General features: G+C 48.6%; 1 protein-coding gene across 2 annotated transcripts in view; it reads left to right on the top strand.

The window, feature by feature from the left end:
- ADAMTS17 (ADAM metallopeptidase with thrombospondin type 1 motif 17) overlaps positions 1-17,629 on the top strand; it is a 327,885-nt gene extending 310,256 nt beyond the window's left edge. For both annotated transcript variants that reach the window (XM_053581837.1, XM_053581836.1), the window contains 3 exons: positions 3,127-3,279; positions 13,266-13,443; positions 14,734-17,629. In XM_053581837.1, the coding sequence (XP_053437812.1) occupies positions 3,127-3,279; positions 13,266-13,443; positions 14,734-14,897 (495 nt within the window). In that variant the 3' untranslated portion in view covers positions 14,898-17,629. The remainder of the gene's footprint in view (positions 1-3,126; positions 3,280-13,265; positions 13,444-14,733) is intronic.
- Positions 17,630-22,251: the final 4,622 nt, after the last annotated feature.

The following is a 22,251-nucleotide window of genomic DNA, read 5'->3' as shown; positions in this document are numbered from 1 at the left end:
CATTGAATTTGCATGGACTTTTGATTTTGTTTTTTTTTTGTTGTTGTTGTTGTCGTTGATGATGTGGTTGTTTTTTTCGATTTTGACTTTGATTGGCTATACAACAACAAAAAAATAGCTGAATAAAGGTCATGCTTCCCTCAGGTCTCTCACCTAACATAGTCTAGGGGAACTCAAAGAGGCTCAATCCAAGACACTCTTCAGTGTGGAGAATATTAAAAGGTCCATTCTATAGGGTGGGCACAGTGGCTCACGCCTGTAATCCCAACACTCTGGGAAATCAAGGCAGGTGGATTGCTTGAGCTCAGGAGTTCAAGACCTACCTGAGCAAGAGTGAGACCCCCGTCTCTACTAAAAATAGAAAAACTAGCTGGGCACTGTGGTGGACAGCTATAGTCCCAGCTACTTGGGAGGCTGAGGCAGGAACATTACTTGAGCTCAGTAGTTTAAGGTTGCTGTGAGCTGTGAGGCACTCTACCCAGGGTGACAGAGTAAGACTTTGTTTCAAGAAAATAAAAAATTTAAATTTAAAAAAAGTTCCATTTTATTGCCAGTTGAAATTATTTTTAATAAAACAGTAGTCAGCCTATTTTTAATGAACAAAAAGTTCGTCATTGGTTGCTCTCCAACTGAGTTTAATTTTCAGATAGATCTTGACACGCACTTATTGAAAGTCTTTACCCCTTGTGCTATTTTAGGAAAAGAGGAGAGTTTTCAAATTTGTTGTTAGATTTTTTTTCTTTATATGTACTTAGGTTTATAAGTTTAACATTCAAGAGACTTTATTTTTCTGCAAGGGGAGAGACAGGCATTCAGTCTCCCCCCTTTCCTTTTCCCAGGTGAGCCGTAGGACCTCCATGGTCTGGGTTTTGTTTGTTTGTTTGTTTGTTTGTTTATTTGTTTGTTTGTTTTTGCAGTCTTGGGCCAGGGTCGGGTTTGAACCCGCCACCTCTGGCATATGGGGTTGGCACCCTACTCCTTGAACCATAGGCGCCACCCCAGGGTCTGGTTCTTGATCTAAGCAAGATTCGTGCTTTAACCACGTCAACACCATACATTTTCCACTCAGAAACTCTTAGAGGGGAAAAAATACCTCCTACCAAGACTGATGTCATCATTTATCATTATAATACTGAAGATTATGATGTTTGGAAAATGTGAGATGATCAGAGTAAGATTTAAAGAAATTTTTATATGTCTTTGCCTCTGTACATATCTCATCCTAGTCCTGAACTAGTATCCACACCAAGCAGTCTAATTCTGGCTCAGCCCCAGCTTGAACCAAATGCTTCCTTCTAACCATTTAACTTGGAATCAAACCATCCCCTCATGAGAAGCTTACAAAAGTGGTATTTCTGCTGCTTCACCACATGCTGAAACCCCAAGAGCCTTCTTCTTCTGTGAGCAAATGAGTTTCATGTCTCATGGGCAAATTTTTACTGACGGCTTTTACTCAGCCACCACTGTGTAAAGGGGGGGTCACTCACTGTGTGCCTCCCCCCCCCCAGCTTCTTCCTGGCTTTATTAGAAGCAGAATCAAACACACATATTTAGAAGGAAGGAAAGGTAGGGAGTCCCTCCTGCCCTCAGCTCCCAGGCCCCGTCCCTGATGGGAACCAGAGAGAAACTGAACAAGGCCCCACCTGGGGCCCCTCAGAGGTAGTATCAGTCAGCAGCACCCCCATCCTCAAGGACGAAGGCTTCGAGATAAGGAGACTATTGGCCAGAAATGGATGGAACACTCAGTGCTTGAAGTACAAGAAAAAGAAAGGCTCAAGAGCAGAGCCAAGTCCCTTGAAAGCCAGCCCTCGCCCTGCCAACAGGACCTGAGAAGTAAGTCTGCTCTGCCAACTCCCCCAGGGACCCCCAGGCGTTTCCGAAGTGTGTGTTTTTTCTAACACAAACCAGTCTAAATTAATCTTGAAAGGAAACCCCACAGGACATTGAGACAGAGAGCTGAATTGAATTCATAGGAACGAGAAAGCTCAATACTATTTTGGGACAGATGTTAATGACAGAAATATCAAGAATATTTGTCCTTGGCTTATGTGTTTTGCAGTGGACACAGCAGAACTTTTTTTAAAAGTTGTGTTTGTTATAACTTTGAGTCACAGCTGTCACCTGCTATAGTTTTTTGTAACCTGAGCAAGTATGAAATCTCCTTGGCAGAATCCAACCTTCAGCCCGCTGTCTCCCTGAATGACATGTCTGCATCCACGGGGAAGTCACCTGCTGGTCCACACGCAGCATGTCAGAGGGTGGGTTCCCCAGCCGTGCTCCCACACACTTGTCAGGTTTGTCCTCCCCAATGCCACAAATAGGCTCTTCCTGGGCTTCCCTCTCCTTTGGTTTTGGAGCTAGGAAGCACTGTTTCCACCTAGTCACTCTCCCTCCCCAAACCCCACTATGGGGCAGGCTGCAGGCATGTGCCCTCTCTTCTGTCTCTTGTCACTCCCTTGTGCTGCCTGAGGACAGGGGAACCCTGAACTCCTAGAGGTGTGTCCATTATTCATCACCCCTCAGGCCCTCCCCCTGCCCCTTGCCAGGTCTCCCAGGAAGTAAGTAAATGGCCAAGGGAACATTCCTCTGCTACCATTCTTGGTGTCCACATTAAAATATTCGCTGGTGCTCTCTGCATGGCTTCCCACCTGCCTTATGAGGAGTTACCTGGAGCTTTATTTTCTGTCTGCTCCTGTTTGTCCATTCCAAATCAGGGCCTCTGTTCCAAGCTGGCCCACGCAGAGCAGGTGCATAGCTGAGAGGAGCCAAAGCCTCAGACCTCAGACCTGCTTCAGGGGCCTTGCCTTGCTCCAGCTGGTCCCTGGCCCCTGTACTTATGAGTCCCCCCCAGCAATTGCCCTTTGAATTCGTGCCCTACATTGGACTTTTGGACCTGAAAAATAGCCACGGAATTCTGCTCCCCTTGTTTGACCTTCTGCACGCCCTGACTTTTTCCACTCCTGACTCCTGTGTCCCTCTGAGTACATGGGCTCTGCAGACCATGAGCTTTCTGAGGTCCTCATCTTTGCATCTTTATTCCAGGTGTGGCACCTGGTAGGGACTTAATAGATGTTCATGGACTTGAATCAAATTGGATGGATTAAGTATTCCAATGGTGTCTTGCAGTGTTCTGCCAACTGTGGTAAAGGGACACGGAAGCGGACAGTCACATGCACCAACTCCCAAGGGAAATGTGATGCCTCCATGAGGCCCAGAGCGGAGGAGGCGTGCGAGGACTACTCCGGCTGCTACGAGTGGAAAACCGGGGACTGGTCAAAGGTGAGGACAGCACCCTGGCATTTCTGCCCCCACCAGTGCAGGGGGCTCGAGCTCTGGGAACTCAGTGAGGGGCCCCAGTTCTGTGAGGTGGTCTCTGTCAAACCAGGCAGATCCATCTTCTTTCCACACACTGCACCTACCCGTGACCTCACGGGCTTCCTCCCCTGCTTCTCGTGCCCGCTGCACCAGCTCTGCCCCTCAGATCTTAGGCAGCTTCTGTTGTTTCACTCACGTTCAGGAGGAAAACTGGCTGCAGCCCAGAGCGGGGAGAGCTGCGTGCAGAGCTGCGTGCAGTGTGCTGGCTGAGTCAGAGGGGCCGGGGGGGACACCACTTCTATTCACCTTCAGGATCCTGGGACAAGGGTCTGGAGCATGCAGGGGCGGGAGAGAACAGGAGGGGTGTCTCAGAGCCACTAGAGCAGCACCCTCAAGGGGCAAGGAAGGTTAAACAACAATTGTTATTTTGAGTAAAAAAGTTCTTTGGTCTTTGTGGGTTTTTTTGGTTTTTTTTGAGATAGGATCTCACTCTGTTGCCCAGGCCAGGGTGCTATGGCATCAGCCTCAAACTCCCAGGTTCAACAGATCCTCTTGCCTCAACCTCCTGAGTAGTTGGGATGAAAGGAGCCCCCCATCATGCCCACCTAATATTTTCTATTTTTAGTAGAGATGTGATCTTCTTATCACTCAGGCCGGTCTCAAACTCCTGAGTTCAAGGGATCCGCCCACCTAGGCCTCCAGAGTGCTAGGATTATAGGCATCAGCCACTGCACCTAGCTAGAAGTTCTTTGTCATTTAACCTCTCTCTTATTCATTCACCTGGTATAAAGATTCTGTTTACTGGCAACTGAGGTGAACACCACTTCCCTGTGCAAGAACCTTCCAGTAGGTTCTCTAGAGAGTCTTTTCACAAAGCTGAGCAATGTCTAAAGAAAGCAGCATGTGTGTGTGTGTGTGTGTGTGTGTGTCCTTATGGTATTGGTTGGCAGCCGGAAAACTCCCACTTGCTTGTCCTGGTATCCCTTCACTCAGAGGTTACAAACTGGTGACCAGGAACCACTGGGTTTTGCTCAGGCTGTATCATAAGCATTTTGAAATTAGTTGCTAACATTTAAAAATGGGAATATTTTGCCTGAAAATTTGCATTTTGACTTGGGTCTAAGATCTGGCAACATGGCCCAAGCAGATCATTTGGTTTCTGCCTCCACTTTACGGAAGGGAAAGTGTTATGTCCATTGGAAAGCAAAACTTAGTGAGAATCTAATTCCTTCAGAAATGCCTCCACCTCCCTTACCAGCCCAAGTCAGAATACAAACCTTTCCAAATCCCTTCAGTACAAAATAAGATAGATTCCTCCGTTCTTAGTTTGCCTGGCTATACGAAAATTGCCACTTCTGTGTAATAGTAACTTTCAGGAGGAAGAAAAACACTTCCTTCCTATTTACTCCCTGATCAAAACTTCGGACCAAAGCAATAGAATGGAGACCATCTGTCACACTGTCACTTGGGTATTAATAAAGGCTAGTATGCAGCTGCCAGGATGCATCCTATACTGGAGAGAAGCTTAACGTTAAGGCTTTTGCAACAGAGATAAGCACTCAGAGCCTGAGAATCTGGGGTCATGTGATAGAGACATTTAGGGGCTGATTTGTACCTCTGACTCTCTACTTATGCAGTCTTAATTTCTCTGACCCTCAGGCTCTTTATCTCTGAAATGGGAGTCATGTGTGTGTGCCCTGCCTGTTTCTCAGAGATGTTTAGAGGTTTCAAGGGGCTAATATATGTAACTAAGCACTTTGACAGCTAATCCCATTTCACTGCCTAAAGTCCAGCATCCAGTGCACATGGACTCAGATAGGGTGGAACCTCCCCAGTGTTTTCTCCGGTTCAGACTGTTTGGATTTGCTTCACGGCCCACGTGCCATCTTTGCTGACCAGCTTGCAGGAGATGTCGTCTTCACACAGGTGGGGCCTGCTGCATTTTTGAACCAGTCACCATGGGATCCTTTCCTGTAACCAGCCTCTAAACCATGTGTTGGTCTTTGAAGGCAATAGATAGGTTGGCTAAAAGGAAATTAGATAGAAGGCTGAACACTGTCAGAGGGGCACTGTATCTGTGAAGTTGTTTAATTCAAGTAATTCCCTAGTTTCTCGTTCCTGGGAGGAAAATGCTGCAGCAGCAAGTGCGCTGGGCTCTCAACACTTGTGCCTGGTGAGGCAGGATGGGCTCCCAGGGAAGATGGAACCCCCCTTCCCTGTCATCCCAGCCTTGGCAAATGGCCAAGCCCTCAGCAAAGTCTGGTAAGAGAGACTTCCAGGTCCCATCCCTGCCTGGGGCGTTACTCTTGCTCTGGTTTGTTTGACAAATGACCCGCAGCTGCATTTCCCCCGGCCTATTCACTCGGTCCAGAAAACAGTGTAAATCCTGTTTTTACCCACGGAATGCTAGGTCTATGTATTCAACCCCAGAGGAGGAGCAAATCTCACTTCTTTTTAGAATAGCTCGACTTCTGATCAAAAGTTGAAATACTTCAGATTCAAGACCAAGGAAATTAATCACCACTGAAATGATGGGATGTTTGCAATGAGAAGAAACAAATTATTCTGGAGCAATTATAATGGATGGTGTTTTGAAGAAAACCATAGGCTCTCCATGTTAAAGAGTACAGTGTTCCCTTATGCTGAAAAGATCAAAGTGGTGAGGAAGACAGACGAATGGCCAACAAACATATGAAAAAATGCTTATCATCTCTAATCATCAGAGAAATGCAAATCAAAACCACCCTGAGATACCACCTAACCCCAGGGAGAACAGCCCACATCCCCAAGTCCTAAAGCTGCAGATGTTGGTACAGATGTGGAGAGGAGGGAACACTTACATACTGCTGGTGGGATTGCAAACTGATACAGACTCTTTGGAAAGAAGTATGGAGAATCCAAAGAACTCAAAATAGACCTTATATTTGACCCCACAATCCCACTACTAGGTATCTACCCAGAAGAAAAAAGATCATTTTATCATAGCGCATTTATACTAGATTGTTTATCACAGCTCAATTAACCCACGTGTCCATCAACCCATGAATGATTAATAAATTGTGGTATATGTATACCACAGAATACTATTCAGCCTTTAAAAAAGATGGAGACTTTACATCTTTTGTATTAACCTGGATGGAGTTGGGAGAACATTCTTTTTTGTAAAGTATCACAAAAATGGAAAAGCAAAGTATCCAATGTACTCAATACTAACATGAAGCCAGTAGACGAACTAATACAAACTCACACAAGAGAAAAACTCAATTTAACTCAAGTTGGGGGGAGGAGAATGGGCAGAGAGGAGAGGGGGGTTGCTGTGCTCCCACCTAATGGACACAATGTAAGGGTATAAGGCACACCTCCTGGGTGCAGGGCAAAACTACAACAGGGACCTTACCTAACAAATGCAAATATTATAACCTAATCGTTTGTGGCCTTATGTTAATCCGAAAAAAAAAAAAAAAAAAAACCATCAAAGTGGTCACGTACCTCAATGGTTAGAGCTCTGGCCACATGCTCCAGGGCTGGTGGGTTAGAACCCAGCCCGGGGCCTACTAAACAAAACAAAAAATAGCTGGGCTTTATGGTAGTCCTGCATGTAGTCCCAGCTACTAGGGAGGCTGAGACAAGAGAATTGCTTAAGCCCAAGAGTTTGAGGTTGCTGTGAGCTGTGACGTCATAGCACTCTACCGAGGGTGACAAAGTGAGACTCTGTCTCAAAAAAAAGTGGTCACTGACCTGCTGGTGTCAGTGGAGGTCCTATGGAAGGCGCTGGTCTGACATGGGCCTCTGAGCACCCTCACAACCTAAGCCAGCCTTCTTTCTGTCTGTAATACAGAGATACCAGCATCTCCCAGGGGCTTCAGAAGAACAAATGATGCAATCTACATGGAAGTACCTGTTACCTGGAAGCCCAGGAGGAAGTCAGGGAAAGCCACCTCTGGTCAGGTTCACGAACATGTTGCTGTGTCTGTGCAGGCACCAGCTGTTAGATGCCTTTCTGTGTTTGGTATAGGAAGCACCATCATGTCAGAGGCTGAGATTCCTAATTTGAAACAAGAAGGAGCTGAAGTATAAGATGCCTACAGCTCTGACCATCATAGGCATATGCTTGATACAAAACCAACTATCTATTACCGACTTTCTCTCCAGCCCACCACGCTCCACAAAAGGCTCTGTATATTATCAGTTGTTTACACTTTAGTATAAATCTTTTACCTCTATAGGAGGTTAAGCCTCCCCTTCATTGCAAAATTACAAGTTGACTCCTGGCCAGTTCCTATGCTCAGTGGGTAGGGCGCCAGCCCCATACACGGAGGGTGGCGGGTTCGAACCCAGCCCTGGGTAAACTGCAACAAAAATAGCCTAGTGTTGTGGTGGGCATCTGTAGCCCCAGCTACTTAGAAGGCTGAGGCAAGAGAATCGCCTAAGACCAGGAGTTGGAGGTTGCTATGAACTGTGATGCTACGGCACTCTATTGAGGGTGATAAAGTGAGACTCTGTCTCAAAAAATAAAATAAAATAAAATAAAATAAATAAATAAAAGTTGACTCCTTCATTCAATATTATTCTGGCATTTGAGCAGCCAGTAAAAGGTATTATCACTGCTTTTCTGGGCAGGAGCAGGAGGCAGGATGGTCAGATACCCATTAGGTGTGAAACACGTTAGCACAGAGCCAGCTACTGGGCCATGGGGTTGCAGAGAAAAGTCCAAGGCCCAGTCCCTGCTCTGGTCAGAGAAATGAGCTTGCTGTAAGGCAGTGAAATCCCAGGAAATCCAGGACAGGGAGCTGCATAGAAGGGAGGTGGGTTGCAGTAGCTATACTAACTGGTCTCAAGGCCAATGCCTTTGTCCCCTCGGCCCCTGCTCTCTGCTCTGCATGCCCCATTAGGTCAACTGCCTTTACATGGAATGGGATCAGAGTGGGGACACCAGGTCGTCCCAGGCCTCCTCTGCACCACAGTCTCGATTCTAGTCACTGCCTGCACATGGCTGGTGGACCAGAAGCCATGGTCCCTAATGAACACTTTTGTTTTACCACACACTATGTCAGTGAGCTCAGAGCAGGACAGTAGAGAAAACACAGGTCCCCATCCGAGCTCTGCTGTTGCCTCTTCTTTCCTTGTCTGGGTGTTGTCCTCTGGCAAATGAGTCTGGAGGTGCTGACTGAGGAATGAACAGCATCTGAGCAGAGCCCTCCGTCCAATGTCTGGCACAGAGAAATGTGTCACAGGCATGCTCATCACCATTTTCACCATCACCATCACCACAAGTCTCGTCTCGCCTGTCTCAGTGCCCACAGTGGTAACGGCGTGGCTCAGGGCAAGCGGGGTTTGGCAGCCTTTATGGGCCATTTCATCCCCCTGTGGCGGGGGTTGTGTGGGGGAGGTGACAGCAGGAAAGCCAAGCTACAGTAGGGGGCAGCAGCTCCAGCCCAGGAGAGGGCTCAAGGCCACCCTGCTGTTCCCTCCACACTCCAGTCCCCAAGAGCTCTGGGAGACACCCAGCCCCCTGCAGGCTGTCGGGAGTCACCTCAGTCTCCTAGTGCCCTGTCTATAAAGTCCCAGCCAGAATCTGTCAGCCAGAGGAATGAGGAGCACCTGAAGCCGGGATTGCCTGACAAGTAAGAGTGAAAGGACAGAGGGGGTACATGAGTCTATCTGTCTGTCTGTCTGTGAAAGCATTTCCCATGTCAGAGCCAGCTCGAGAGAGGGGGGGATTTTTACTGTTGTTTAACCTGCTATTTTAGGTGTCAACAGTTTCTGAAGTTTTCATTGCTCATGCCAAGTCTGGGGGAAACTCTTTCAAAAATGCTTTTGAAGAGCTTTTGACATTTCATCAGCCAAGCACCTTTTAGAAAAACAGAAATTGGAGTTGCTATCAGGATATTCTCTCTCTCTCTCTCTCTCTCTCTCTCTCTCTCTCTCTCTCTCTCACACACACACACACACACACACACACACATATTCTGTGCTACCCAAAACCGTTGGCCTCTCAGAGACTCACTCAATGTGGACCTGGGTGGTTTCATTGTGCCTGAGAGCTCACAATGGCACTATTCCATCCTAACCTGGGCCTGTGCTCACCCCAGAGTCTGTGGAGGAGAGAGGGTAGTGCCCCTCCAGGGGTCCCATGCTGCAGGTACCAGCTCCCAGGTAGGGATTAAACATTTCTGTAGTCCCCTGTAGCTAATTCTCAAAGCATCCTGTTTGGATGTAGTGTTATTTACAGTTGCAATTTTACAGCTGGCAGAAGTGAGGGGCAGGGTGTTGTCAGGGGAGAGCCTCTGTGTGGTTCCTCCCTGCTGGGGGCAGTGGGCCATGGAGGCTGTGTGTCTTGGGAAGAGTTACAGGGATATGCTAAGCCTGACATTCTGCCTCTCTGCGAGGAGGTTCTGGGTCCCCAGCAGAGACCATTCATACTTTCATTCACCATCGACTATGTTCTGAGCACATGCATAAGCCAGGTGCCTGGTGTGCCCAGACCCCAGAAAGTGGGCACTGCTGTCACTGCTACTGTCCTCCTTCTTCTGAAGATGTCCAGCCTGCTGATGCACATCTCCCTGTCCTGCAGGTCTGAGGAACAGAAGGTCTTTTTTTTCTTTCTTTCTTTTTTTTTTTTTTTTTTTTGCAGGAAACTCACTACCTAGTGACTTCATAATTTGCATGAAAAGCCTGTGAACAAATCCAAATCAGATCTCTCTCTCCCACTCTATTTCCTTTCTTACCATGACCTTTTGCTCTTTTTGCATGAAAACTGTTTATTTCATTATTTCTCTTCCAATGACACCTCCACCCCAAGTGTCTTTGACTCCCTTTCCCTGCCCAGGAAGGGCTGCCTGTCCACCGCAGGTCACCAGGCGGAGTCTGTGACATGCAGGTGTAGGCACTTGCTGGGGAAGGGGCAGGAGGGACTATACTTACTTCAGGTTGCCTGGCAGGGAGCTCTTTGGGTGAATTTATTGCTGCTTCCATTTCTGTCTCAGTCAACTGAGGCTCAGGGAGCCTCATTACTCGTTGATATGATGAGCTACTTGAGAGAAAGTACCCAACAATGAAAAAGCACTTCAAACAAGACCAGATATGTGTTTTATAGGTCTGTTTGCTTAGTTGCAAAAGCCTGCAAAATGGCGATGCTCGGGGGCAAATGCGATGCTATCAGGAGACCCTGCAGTCTGCTCACTGTTTAATTAAAGTCAAGGCCCCTGGAGGCCGACAGAGATGGAATTCGCTGTGTGAGCCCAGGTCATCCTTAACACGACCCAGCTCAGGTTACAGGAGGGTGCTGTGCAAAAGCAGCCCCTTCAGACTTGTCTGGAATCACATTTGTCTGCACAGCCAGAGCCACCTCTAATGGTGCTTCTAGAGGTCTGAGTGCTGGATCAATGCCGGAGCCAGGCACATGATGTCCCACGGAGAGCTACAGAAATAGGCCAGGTGATCCAGCATGCCTTCCCAGCCTCCAGCAGCTAGCTGCCAGGCCACCCTCTCTGTACTCTGGGCCATGCATTTGCTATTATTAATAGTAACAGCAGGACTTGTTGAGGTCCACTCTGTCGCAGGCACCCTGCTGAGTGCCTATTCCACACCACCTCTATTCATGGAAATAGTTCTGCAAGGAAGGGTTTATTATACTCATGCTACAAATAAAAAAGATATGGCTCAGATAGGTTAAGTAATTTGCCTGAGGTCATGCAGTCACCACAGCAAAAATCAGTCAAGGAGGGTGTATTATGTGTGGATTTTAGGCCACAGCATGGCTCAGCACCACCTCAATGCAAATGAAAACACAGCCCATTGTAACCACCTGGAAAACTTTAAAGAAACACTGATGCTTGGGTCCTCTCCCCACTGGTCCACCACCCCTAACCTAAGTTCACCAGGTAACTCCGTGCAGTACCTCCCCACCTGCAGCCAGCTTCCTCCAAGATGCTCCGCCCTGCAGGCAGAAGTCACACTGCCATAGCACCTATGCCCTGCTCAAGATCTCTTTGTGAGTGGGCACCTTCTTGTGCAAATTCATCCCTCAACCTCAGGACCCCACAAACTTCTGTGTGCCCCCATGCTGACACCACACATCTGGGATGGAGCCCTGACATCTGCATTCGTAACAGATGATGGATTCTTAGGACTGTGAGCAGCCCCTACTGAGTTCTGGGATGAGGAGTGAGGCCTCCCCTGTGAGCCTCAGGGAAGCTGCTGGCAGTCTTCCCACCTTTTCTGTGATTTGAAGATGGGTATTCCTTCTAAGCATCATTCCCTCTGAATGTTTATCCTTCTGACATGAAAGGAAACATGAACCTGCCTGTCAGACAAGAAAGCAGGGGGACTGGACTGCAGAAGCGCCCTTGAGAACAGACAGTGCCTGCTTAGGCATGATGGTAGCACAGCAGTCTGCCACCAACCCTGTGCTGGCTGACCCCTCACGCCACCCCCTCCCCACTGGAAAGCCCTTCTAGCACAGGCCATGGCAGGCCCAGCGTGTGTGGGGGCGGGGGGGGGGAGGCTGAGAAACACAGGGTCCAGGTGGCAGCTTCACCATGTGTGACATTCAAAGAACAAAGCTCATGCCCAAACCTTCCAGGCCCTCCTGTCCTCTCTCCACCCTACAGTGCTGTTATTAACTCCAGCTGGGCTACTGTATCCACAGCCTTTGCTCTATTAAAATGTTTTGCAAAGTCACTCAGGATCCTGTGCATCAGGAGCTGTGTGGGTGCTGGAGGACCCCAGACAGACAAAGTGCATGTGTGGACCTGGCTCTCTTCCTGGAAAGAGACCAGCTTAATGGAGAGAGTTCCAAGGGCTCCCAGAGGAATAAGCAAAGGCTGAGGAGTGCAGACAGCAGCCTCTGAGCACAGGTCTTAGATCCCGAGCCATCCCTCACCAGGAAGTACCTTAAAGATGTGGAGAGGAGTGCCAAGGAGAACAGGGCCATGAGTAAAGTCTCCCAAGGTCCACTCCTTGGGAGTCAGGACATCTCAGCTGCATTGACCTGGTTTTAGCACCGCAAGTCCTGGAGGTGCCAGCAGCAGGGGCTGTGGTGTCTAAATTAGTGCTGTGAGCCACATGTATTAGTGCATGGCTCTGATATGTGAGAAAGATGGTACTTTATTTTCTTTAGCTTTACTTAATTGTAAGCTCCAACCTTCCAGGCTTGTGGGAAATTCAACACCAGTCATTAGGCTCCTCTCCTTGCTCAAGACTAGGCAAAGGCCACAGAGCCTCAAACAGCAGAGAACACTGGGGACACCCCTGAGATAATCAGGCCTGGTCCCTCCCCGGCCACCCACACACCTTGCCTGCAGTCTTGAGAATTTCAAAGCCTAGCTCTCTGCCTGGAACAGAGGTGGGCGGTGAAATGGAACCAGCATGAGTTAATATTTCAGCAGTTGTCTTATGTCTTTATCTACTCAGGGTGTTATCACAAAATACCAAAGCCTGGGTGGCTTAAAGAGCATTTATTTCCCACGGTTCTGAAGGCTGGGAAATCCAAGATCAAGATACTGACATATCTGGGGTCTGGTGGAGGCTCACCTCCTGGTTTACAGACAGCCATCTTCTCATGGCGCCTTCACACAGTGGAGAGAGAGCTCTAGTCTCTTTCTCTTCTCAGAAGGACACCAGTCCCATCATGGGAGCCCCACCCTCAAGGCCTCATCTAACCATAATCACCTCCCCCTCCCACCTCCTAATATGGCCCCATTGGGAGTTAGAGCTTCAACATACCCAAGGGTGGGGGAGGAACAAGCATGAAGCCCCCACAGTTTGAAATAGTCTTCCATCAGGCAGTTTGAAATAGCTTCCATCAGAGCTACTTTGCCCAGAATTATTACAAGGACCTGGGAATGACACACAGGGGCCAGGCCCAGGGGCAGGTGTCTTATGAGGCCATTGTCCCAGCCTCCAAGTCCAGTTCAGACCCCAGCTCAAGCTGTCCCTGTCTCTGGCAGTGCTCATCGACCTGCGGGAAGGGGCTGCAGTCCCGCGTGGTACAGTGCATGCACAAGGTCACCGGGCGCCATGGCAGCGAGTGTCCTCCCCTCTCAAAGCCAGCTGCCTACAGACAGTGCTCCCAGGACGTCTGCAACGACAAGATCAATGCCAACACCATCACTTCCCCTCGCCTCGGTGAGTGCCTTCCCCAGCCCTGGTTTCTGGGGGGTGTGGTTGGGTGCTGAGTCCCCCAGCAAGTGAGTCCTCAAGGGTGGTGGAGTTGTAAGCCAGAAAGCCACCTTCTTAGTCCATATTTGTCACATAACGGTTAACATGTGTCAGTGCAGTTGAAGATAGGCAGCATCAGAGATTCCATTCCTTATCATGAGACGTTTGCTAACTGCCGTCTCAAACACAGCACCCTGAGTGTATCCACTGGCTGCTCTGCCAACACAAGAGAGTATTCTTCTCCTAATCATTTTAGGATCCCTGTGTATGAAGGGGGTGAAGGGAAGTGCTTCTTGATGGAAATGAAAGATTCAGGGTATCATGGAGGTGGCCCTGAAGATGAGCACATGGTCTGTCCCTTAGGCTGATGCCAGGGAAGCAGACAGACATGGGGGGAGAGGTTGGGCCTTTGGCCCCTGTGTGTAATTCCCAAGGTGCAGCCTTGGGGGCCGACATACCTGGGGTCTTGCAGGGTCTTCTGAATCCTACAGTGTAGCCTTTTGACTAAATCCCTTTTAATAAAGGGATTTGTTCTTTGAAGTTTGCATTCAGTTAAGGGGTCACACTTTACTTGGCAGTTTGATCCCAGGTGCTTGGAACCTGGGCCTTCAGCTGTCTGTGCCCTGAGCAAGTGGGTGGTGGTCAGGAAGAGAAGAGGGACATTTAATGTTGATCTGCTTAAATACCTGTGAAATATTTCCCTAACACTGGAGACCCACCCACAAAAAGGGGGTCTTTCGAAGCACCTTCATCTGGGGAGGAGGCCATCGAGTTTGCAGAGCCCACACCCACGTGGCAACCCCTTTTGAACAGGGCCTTCTCTCTACACAACTGAGACCCTGAAGGAGATTTGGGCCTCTTGTTTGTACTTTGACCTTGTCCTTTTGTGGTTCCTTTGATGTCCTTTGCTCCATCTTGTTTTAATAAATGCCAGCAGTAACAGTGTCCTCCACCACACGACAGCAATAAGTGATGCTTCGCTCAGCAGCAGGGTGGCCAGTGCCTTCTCCCCTGAAGAGGCACCAAACCACAGCACTCAGTCAAGCAGCTGGGTGGGATACAGAGGTGCGTCCCCTGTGGCAGGAAGTGGCATCCACAGTGCCCCTGACGGGGGCGTGGCCCTATCAGTCTGTGCGAGGCTGACATGTCATGAAGGTGAGGGAACCCCGACTGTCAGAGCCAGGCCTTCTCTGTGTGTGCGTCACCACATGACCATTCCCCTCACCCCTGGGTGTTCTCTCTCTGCCATCCCCTTAGCTGCTCTGACCTACAAATGTACAGGGGATCAGTGGACAGTGTACTGCCGGGTCATCCGGGAAAAGAATCTCTGCCAGGACATGCGGTGGTACCAGCGCTGCTGCCAGACCTGCAGGGACTTCTATGCAAATAAGATGCGCCAGCCGCCACCACCAAGCTCATGATGCTCAGCCTGGGGGTTGCACAGCACTCAGGTCTGAGGCCTGGCGTTTAGCGCATGCAAAGCCCACCACCCAACCAAGAGCACACCAGCCCTACGGCTGCTCCCCGGCAAGGCCGCCCCAAGAATCCAATCCCATAGAATTTGAGCGTGAACTTGATGTTTGCCATTTGTGCTTTTGTACTTAATATATTGTTAGCAGCCACTGGATGGCTTTCTACAGTAGAGAAAAAATAGGCATAAGTCACAGAATAATAATAATTTCTAAGATTCCGTGTACCTCAAAGGGGAACACCTCTGGCAGACAACTATCAAAAGAGAGAGACGTGGTTTGGTGCTTCTGTCTTGGCTTTTGACATTTGAAGTCCCAGTGCTTGATGTACCATAGAGGGAATATCCTGAAAAAGAGATGTTTTACGTTAAAAGAGGCTTTATTCTGAAAGCCACTGCAAAGCCCCAGATGGAAGACATGTTGGCGAGCCTCTGAGACCAATGGCTATTCTGGAGGGTGCTGGGCTGCAAGGCCACGTTCCTTCTCATCTACCTGCTCGACCACAAAAGAATTATGACATTGCCCCTCTACCCATCTCAGAACGTTCTCTGAATCCTGGGCCTTGCCTTAGAGGTCTTAGCTCTAAGAGTTTGAATCTGGGTGGGCCAATGAGGACACCGGAACCAAGTGGTTAGTTCTCCACACCACCCACGTAAGGAGACTATTCTGGAAGGCTCTGGATTTGGGGCAAGCATCTAGTTTTCAGAGTTCTGCTGTCCACCCCACGGGGAAGCAGAAGAGCATTTCTTCAAGGTGCTGTGGAACGAGACACATGCTAATTGTGGTGATGGGATTGCTGCCCAACGTAAAAGTGAGCCTGGGACGGCTTTGTGGGGGCATGTGGGCCTCCCCCTCTGCCTTCCAGGGGCATCCACTCCAGCCAGCACTTACTGAAGCTTTGCACCTTAGAGATGCTGAATCATCAGTGGCTTTCCACTGACCTTAGCCACTTACCTGCAGTTAGGATCACAATGAGGACCTCTGGGGACATGAGCACAGGCCTGGGGTCTGCAGAGTAAGGCCTGACTTGCTTCATCCTAGCCACAGGGTAAGTTTCTTCCAGGGCCTCTCAGCCTAGTGTGCCCAGACCAGCAAAGGATTCCCACCTGGCTGGGACCTTCTGCATGCCCAGCAAGCCCTCCTGTGGCCTGGGCATCACAGTACACATCATGGTCATGGCTGTCATTATTGACCCATCTTCTTACTGGGACAAGGATGATACCCAGAAAGGCATGAAGAATGAATGATTGACCCTGACCCTTCACAATATAGCTCTGTCCCTCCAGAAACCCAGAACCATGGCCAGGGTGGCCTCTGAGAACACAAAGGCCCTGGGAAGCTGGCAGGCTGGGAGCAGGGCCCTAGGTGCTGGGAGACCTTTTTTGCTCACCACCTTGGTGTGCAGTTCACAAGTGCTTATGTTCTAGGACTTTACCATGAGAAACCCACCTGTTCCTCCCTAATTCAGACAGACGCTCTCACTTGATCTAATTTCCATGGGATCATCTCCAGGTGTCTTTTGACTTATTGGTGCTGTGTTTATGTTTTGTTTTGTTTTTTTTTTTAATGTCACAATCTTAGGGTTAGCTTAAATCAGAAAGAAAAAAAAAAACCTTCTCTGCCTTCTCAACCCTGTCTTATGGGCTATAATTTTGGTTTTAACTACCCGGGAGGCAGAGAAGTGGTGGGGATGGCAGGGAATTTATTCAGTTCCACTTGAATCAACAAGAAGTGCTGAGAAACTTCGTTAGGTGCTCTGTGGAAAGAACTGAGAGAATGTCAGGATGGAGTGGCCCACCCTTGTGGAGTACTCCACTAGCAGTTACCCAGGACCTATGCAAAACACAGTCCTCCCCAGGTCAGGCCTGGCCACTAGCATGCTCCTTGAATCCACAAAACCCTCAAATTCTTGGGGAACTGGGGTTCAGTTTTTCTCCCAGCTCCAAAGGAGCTGTTAATTCACCAAAAGACATTAATTAGCCTTTTGGAGCGAGGGTGCAGAGCTGGAGAGGCCCTGCTGGCTCACCTGCACAGGTCCAGAATTTGCCCCTGGCCACCCTGGCTGGATCAACTGGACTCCTCTGGCAAGGGCCTCATACGCTTGGAATGAAAATTATTGATTGGCCTATCATTAAATATCCCATGGGTTCCCCAAAACCCGTGTCTGAGTTCCTTTACTTTACACTAGCTTTGCCCCTCTGGTAATCCACCAGCTGCCTTCTGTTCATGGCACCAGTGATGATTCATTTCGGTGAAAACATCATGACATTCTTGTTCCACTTTTTACAGAGACATTGAAGCTGTGATTAGAGCAGTGATGTTTCTGTGCCGTTAACACCCTGTACTGTCGCTCAAGTACTGTACCTTTGTGGTTGCATATGTGTGTTACTAACTAGACTCTCATGATCCTATGGTGCTGTTTTTATCGGTGCAGAATAAAACCCTGTCAGTTCATGGTTTGATATGACCAGAACACAGGAAAAGATCCTCCATGGCAATAATATATCATTGGTTTTTTTTTTTTATTTGAGTCAAATGTATATATTATCCATTAGTTAACTTACATTACGTACTGTACCCGTGGTATTTTTGTCTTACTTTTTGGTGCTGGTTTTGAAAGAAAAGAAAAAAGAAGAACAGAAGACAAACATTGGATGCCATTATACATGAAAATTAATCACATCATTGGAAGCAAGTTGAATGTGTAATAAAATGTTTTTCCATAACAGTTTTAAGCTGTCTGTGAAATGAAAGACGAAAGCCAGTCCTCCGGGGCTGATGGGAAGCTGTGTCTTTCCATGCTGTGGCAGTCACCTGGCTCACTGGGGCCTTGGCTGCAAGGAGCCACAGCCTACTGACCACAGCTGGGGTCTGGGTCAGAGGTCACTGGTAAATGCAGTTCCGGCAGGTAGCTGTGTCCCCCGAGTGAGTGCTAACAAATCATTTAGTCCTGGGCCTCATCCTTATGTGGTTTGCAAAGCCCTGGGTGGGGACATGAAGGCCTGACAGCTGTGCTGTGAGCCTGTGCATGTGACATCTGACACAGGGTGGCCACTTCACTGGAAGAGCAGCCTGTGCTGCAGAGGGAGGCCCTGGCCATGCTACCTTGGGCTGGGCTCCCCATTAGCCCCCTACCGACAGTCCTCACACCTTCCCTCCTCCAGCAGATGTAGGGGTGAGTCCTGACCCTGCACACCTCCCCCAGGACACTAGCCCATCACAATGGGGATGACAGCAGCCATTAGAACCCACAGCTTGGGGAGAGGGGCCCCGTCTCCTCCTGGAACAAGGACAAAGAGCTCCCTGTTCAAGGACTTAGAGCCTGCTATAGAAGCTGGAACAGCATCCAGAGATTTTAGTCTGACAAACCACTGCCCACTGTGGCTGGGAAACCACATTTGCATTAATTCTGAAGAAATATCACCTACCTGCCTCTGGGACCGTTAGAACCTTCTCCTTCCTCTGAGGGTTCCGATCCCTCTGTGGGGTTGAGTTGAACAGCCCTATGGCATGTAATTTCTTTAGAAGCTGCTCTGATTGCTGTTTGGCCCCTCGCAATTCCAGTTTGTTAGAAGCAGCTGACAAGCTCCGCCCTGGCAGGTGTTGAGCAGGAGTCCGTCAGGGCCCTGCACTTCCTAGGACCACAGTGAACACAGAGGAGCCCAAGGCCTGCTCAGGAGCCCATGGCCCCTCTGGGCAGATGAACCTGGAGACCTACACAGTGGGGAATGAATGAGAGCACCAGGAACCCCAAGGAGGGAAAGGCCAGGACCTTTCTTTGTGGGTTTGTTGATAGACCTTCCAGACACAAGGGTTGGGGTTTTCTTCTACAGCAGTGCTCTCCCTCTGTAAAAGGTCTCAGCATAAGCGGCCAGGGGTCCTCAAACTTTTTAAACAGGGGGCCAGTTCACTGTCCCTCAGACCGTTGGAGGGCCGGAGTATAGTTAAAAAAAAAATTATGAACAAATTCCTATGCACACTGCACGTATCTTACTTTGAAGTAAAAGAAACAAAATGGGAACAAATACAATCACACTGCCTCATGTGGCCCGGGCCATAGTTTGAGAACCCCCTCCAGGCAAATATCTTCTGCATCTGTGCCCACCTCTCTGCCTGACCAGAAAGTGGTGCCCAGCCCTCCCACTGGCCCCTAGGCCCCCATCAGCACTCCACACTCTCTCACCTACTATCAGTCATGAACTCTGTGTGCCACTCCCCTGGCTCTGCCCGTGCTCTGCACTAATGCTGTTCCTGACCAGTCACCAGTGACCTCATGATGTCAGATGGTGCAGACATCCTAGTGACCTATTCTCCAGCCACAGAAGCCCTCTCCCTGGGCATATCCTCTTCTTCTGGCTTCTGGGGCACTGTACTCTCCTGACTTTTCCTCCTCCTCTTCCCTGCTGGCTCCCCTTTCTCCACCAGCCCCCTAGGTGATGTGGTGCCCCCAGCTCAGCCCTTCAGCCTCTTCTCTCTGTGTACTTTCTCCATAGGTCATGTCACCCGGACCCATGACTTTTAAAACCATGTACACTCTGTTATCTCCCAAATTAACATCTTTGGCCCTGGCTGCTACCCTGGCCTCTGTACTCACACATGACCTCCCCACACACATAATCAGTCCCACAGGAAGCTCTGGGACTGGGATGGCCCTGTAGAGTCCTCTCAACTCTGCAATTTTGGCAGGGGGCTTTATGGGAGTATTCATTTCTGCTGGGATGGCTCAAAGAACAAAAGAGAGACTGGAGTGATGAGAAGTCCCACACACCTGCACATGTGGTGGCCAACACCAACTGTTGGTAAGAACCTCAACATGGGTTGCCAGCTGGAACACCTACAAGAGACATCGCCTAGGGGCTGCTTTCTGTTCTGCAGCATAGTGGGGGGATGTCAGTAGCAAAACCCCAAGACAGAATAGAAACACTCGTGAGAGCTGCATCACCTTGCATGACAGCTCAGAAGTTACACAGCATTGTTTCCACAATACTGTAGTTGTGAGGCAGGCTCAAAGACCCACCCAAGTTTACAGGGAAGGGACAAAGTCTGCCTCTTTCCAGAGGTGTGGCAAGATTCTAGAAGAGCAGGTAGGACAGGAAATACTGTTGTGGCCATTTTAGAAGATTCCCATATATCCCTTGTATAGTCAGAGTTCTCCAGAGAAATAGAACCAATATATAGGTGATGATGATAGAGAGATAGGTAATACGGATTTATTGTGGAGATTGGCTTACATGATTATGGAGGCCAAGAAGTCCCACCATTTGCTGTCTGCAAATTGAAGACTCAGGAAAGCTGGTACTGTAATTCAGTCCAAATCCATCTAAGGACAGATAAGATGGATGACCCAGCTCTGGGAGGGAGAGAGAGAATTCATCTTTCTGCCATCTTTTTGCTGCATTTGGACCCCCAACAGATTGGATGATGCCCCGCCCACATCAGTGAGAATGTATCTTCCTTCCTCAGTTTACTGATTCCAATACTAATCTTTTCTGAAAACACCCTCATAGTCACAACCAGAAATAATGTTTTACCAGCTATCTGGGCATCCCTTAGCCCAGGCAAGTTGGCATGTAATAATACTCATTACATTCCCCACATGCAAAATGTGCTCTCCCTGCCCCCAGCCCAGTCCCATCTCACCTCAACATGGGGCTCGAGTCCAGGGTCCCAGGATGGCATCATCTGCGTCAGGTGCCCATGCAGAAGGGGCTATTTCAGGGTAGCTTCCCAGTCACAGGTCCTTGAATTTTGTCTTTCTGGATCTGAAAACCTGTGAACTGAGACATCATCTCCCCCAGACTCCCAGGGACAAGTCTAGGATAACTGCTCAGATAATCCCTATTTGAAAAGGAGTGGAAAGAGAACAGCAGAGCAGCCACCATCTGGCAGCTCTCATGTCCAGCCTGGTACACATTGCTAGTTCTATTAGGCTCTGTCATACTGCCAGGGAATGATTCTCCTCAGGCTGCCAAAGAGGCTTACTGTTTATTATAATTCACCTTCAATGCTAGAGAAAGCGAGATGTAGTAAAGAGAGGCTGTACTAACATGCCCCTGACTGCTGGACTTCTAGCAACCCCATCCATGCAGAGGGTCTTCAACCCTTTTGGAGCTTATCTCCCCAAGGAGACAGCCCACATCCCACCACAGCCTGCACTCCACTTGCCATCTCTTGCTTGTCTGGTCTGATTATCACGAGATGCCAGATACAGTGGGTTGTGTGTGGGGTCTCTGCAGTCCAGAGACTCTCAGGCTGTACACTACAGAGAATGTGAGAGTTAACGTCTGCCCTGGGGGAGACACAAATGGACATTTACGTCTGTCACACACGAACATGGTAAGGATGAGAGAGAATGCATTCCCTAGTCACTGCCATCTACCTTGCACCAGAACCATGTTAATTTACCCCAGCAAAAATTCCACTTTGGAGAAAGCTGTTCATGTAGGGCTAATTCTTGGTTAAAATTGTGGTAGTCCACTATCATAGTCAGGATCCATTCCAAATTTGGTAGTGGCCAGACTGATGAATTGCATGGGAGTATGATGGGGACCACCACTGCCACATTCTTTAGATCTGTAAGCATGATATTAAAATATGCCATTCTCCATTCTCCTTAAAAAGAGAAAAACTCAATTCAAGTTGGAAAGGGAGGGAAGAGGAGGGAGGAGAGTGGTGTGCTTTCACCTAATGGGCACAATGTAAGGGTGCACAGCACACCTCCTGGGTGAGGGGCACAACTACAAGAAGGATCTTTCCTTTGTCTTACATAACAAATGCTAAAATTGTAACCTGATCATTTGTACCTTCATATTAATCTGAAACAAAAAAAAATTAAAAAAGAATGGAAAATCTAGCACCCTATGTACTCAATACTGATTTGAAATCAGCAAATGAGTAACTACAGACCCATATGAGAGAAAAACACAAATTCAAGGAGTGAGGAGGGGGTTCAGTAAGCTCCCACCTAATGAATACAATGTAGGGGTATATGGCACACCTCCTGGGTAAAGGACTCAACTACAACTTGGATGCTACCTAACAAATGCAGACAATGTAATTCAATTGTATATATCCTTATATTAATCCAAAATTTAAAAAATAATAATAAAATATGTCATTCTCACAGGGTTACAACACCGCCATTGGTTTACTGTCATGCCTGGGGAGAGGGACGCGGTTTCACAAGCTTCCACTTGGCCTTCCCCACCACAATAGTTCTTTACCCAACAGGCCCAGGACAAATTCAGGCACAAGGGAACCGATTACTGGGTGGCTTATGGGACCCACTGTACTCATCCATTATCTG

This window comes from Nycticebus coucang, chromosome 2, assembly GCF_027406575.1.
Source record: "Nycticebus coucang isolate mNycCou1 chromosome 2, mNycCou1.pri, whole genome shotgun sequence".
Classification (NCBI taxonomy): Eukaryota; Metazoa; Chordata; class Mammalia; order Primates; family Lorisidae; genus Nycticebus; species Nycticebus coucang.
This window is presented reverse-complemented; position numbering and strand designations above follow the sequence as displayed.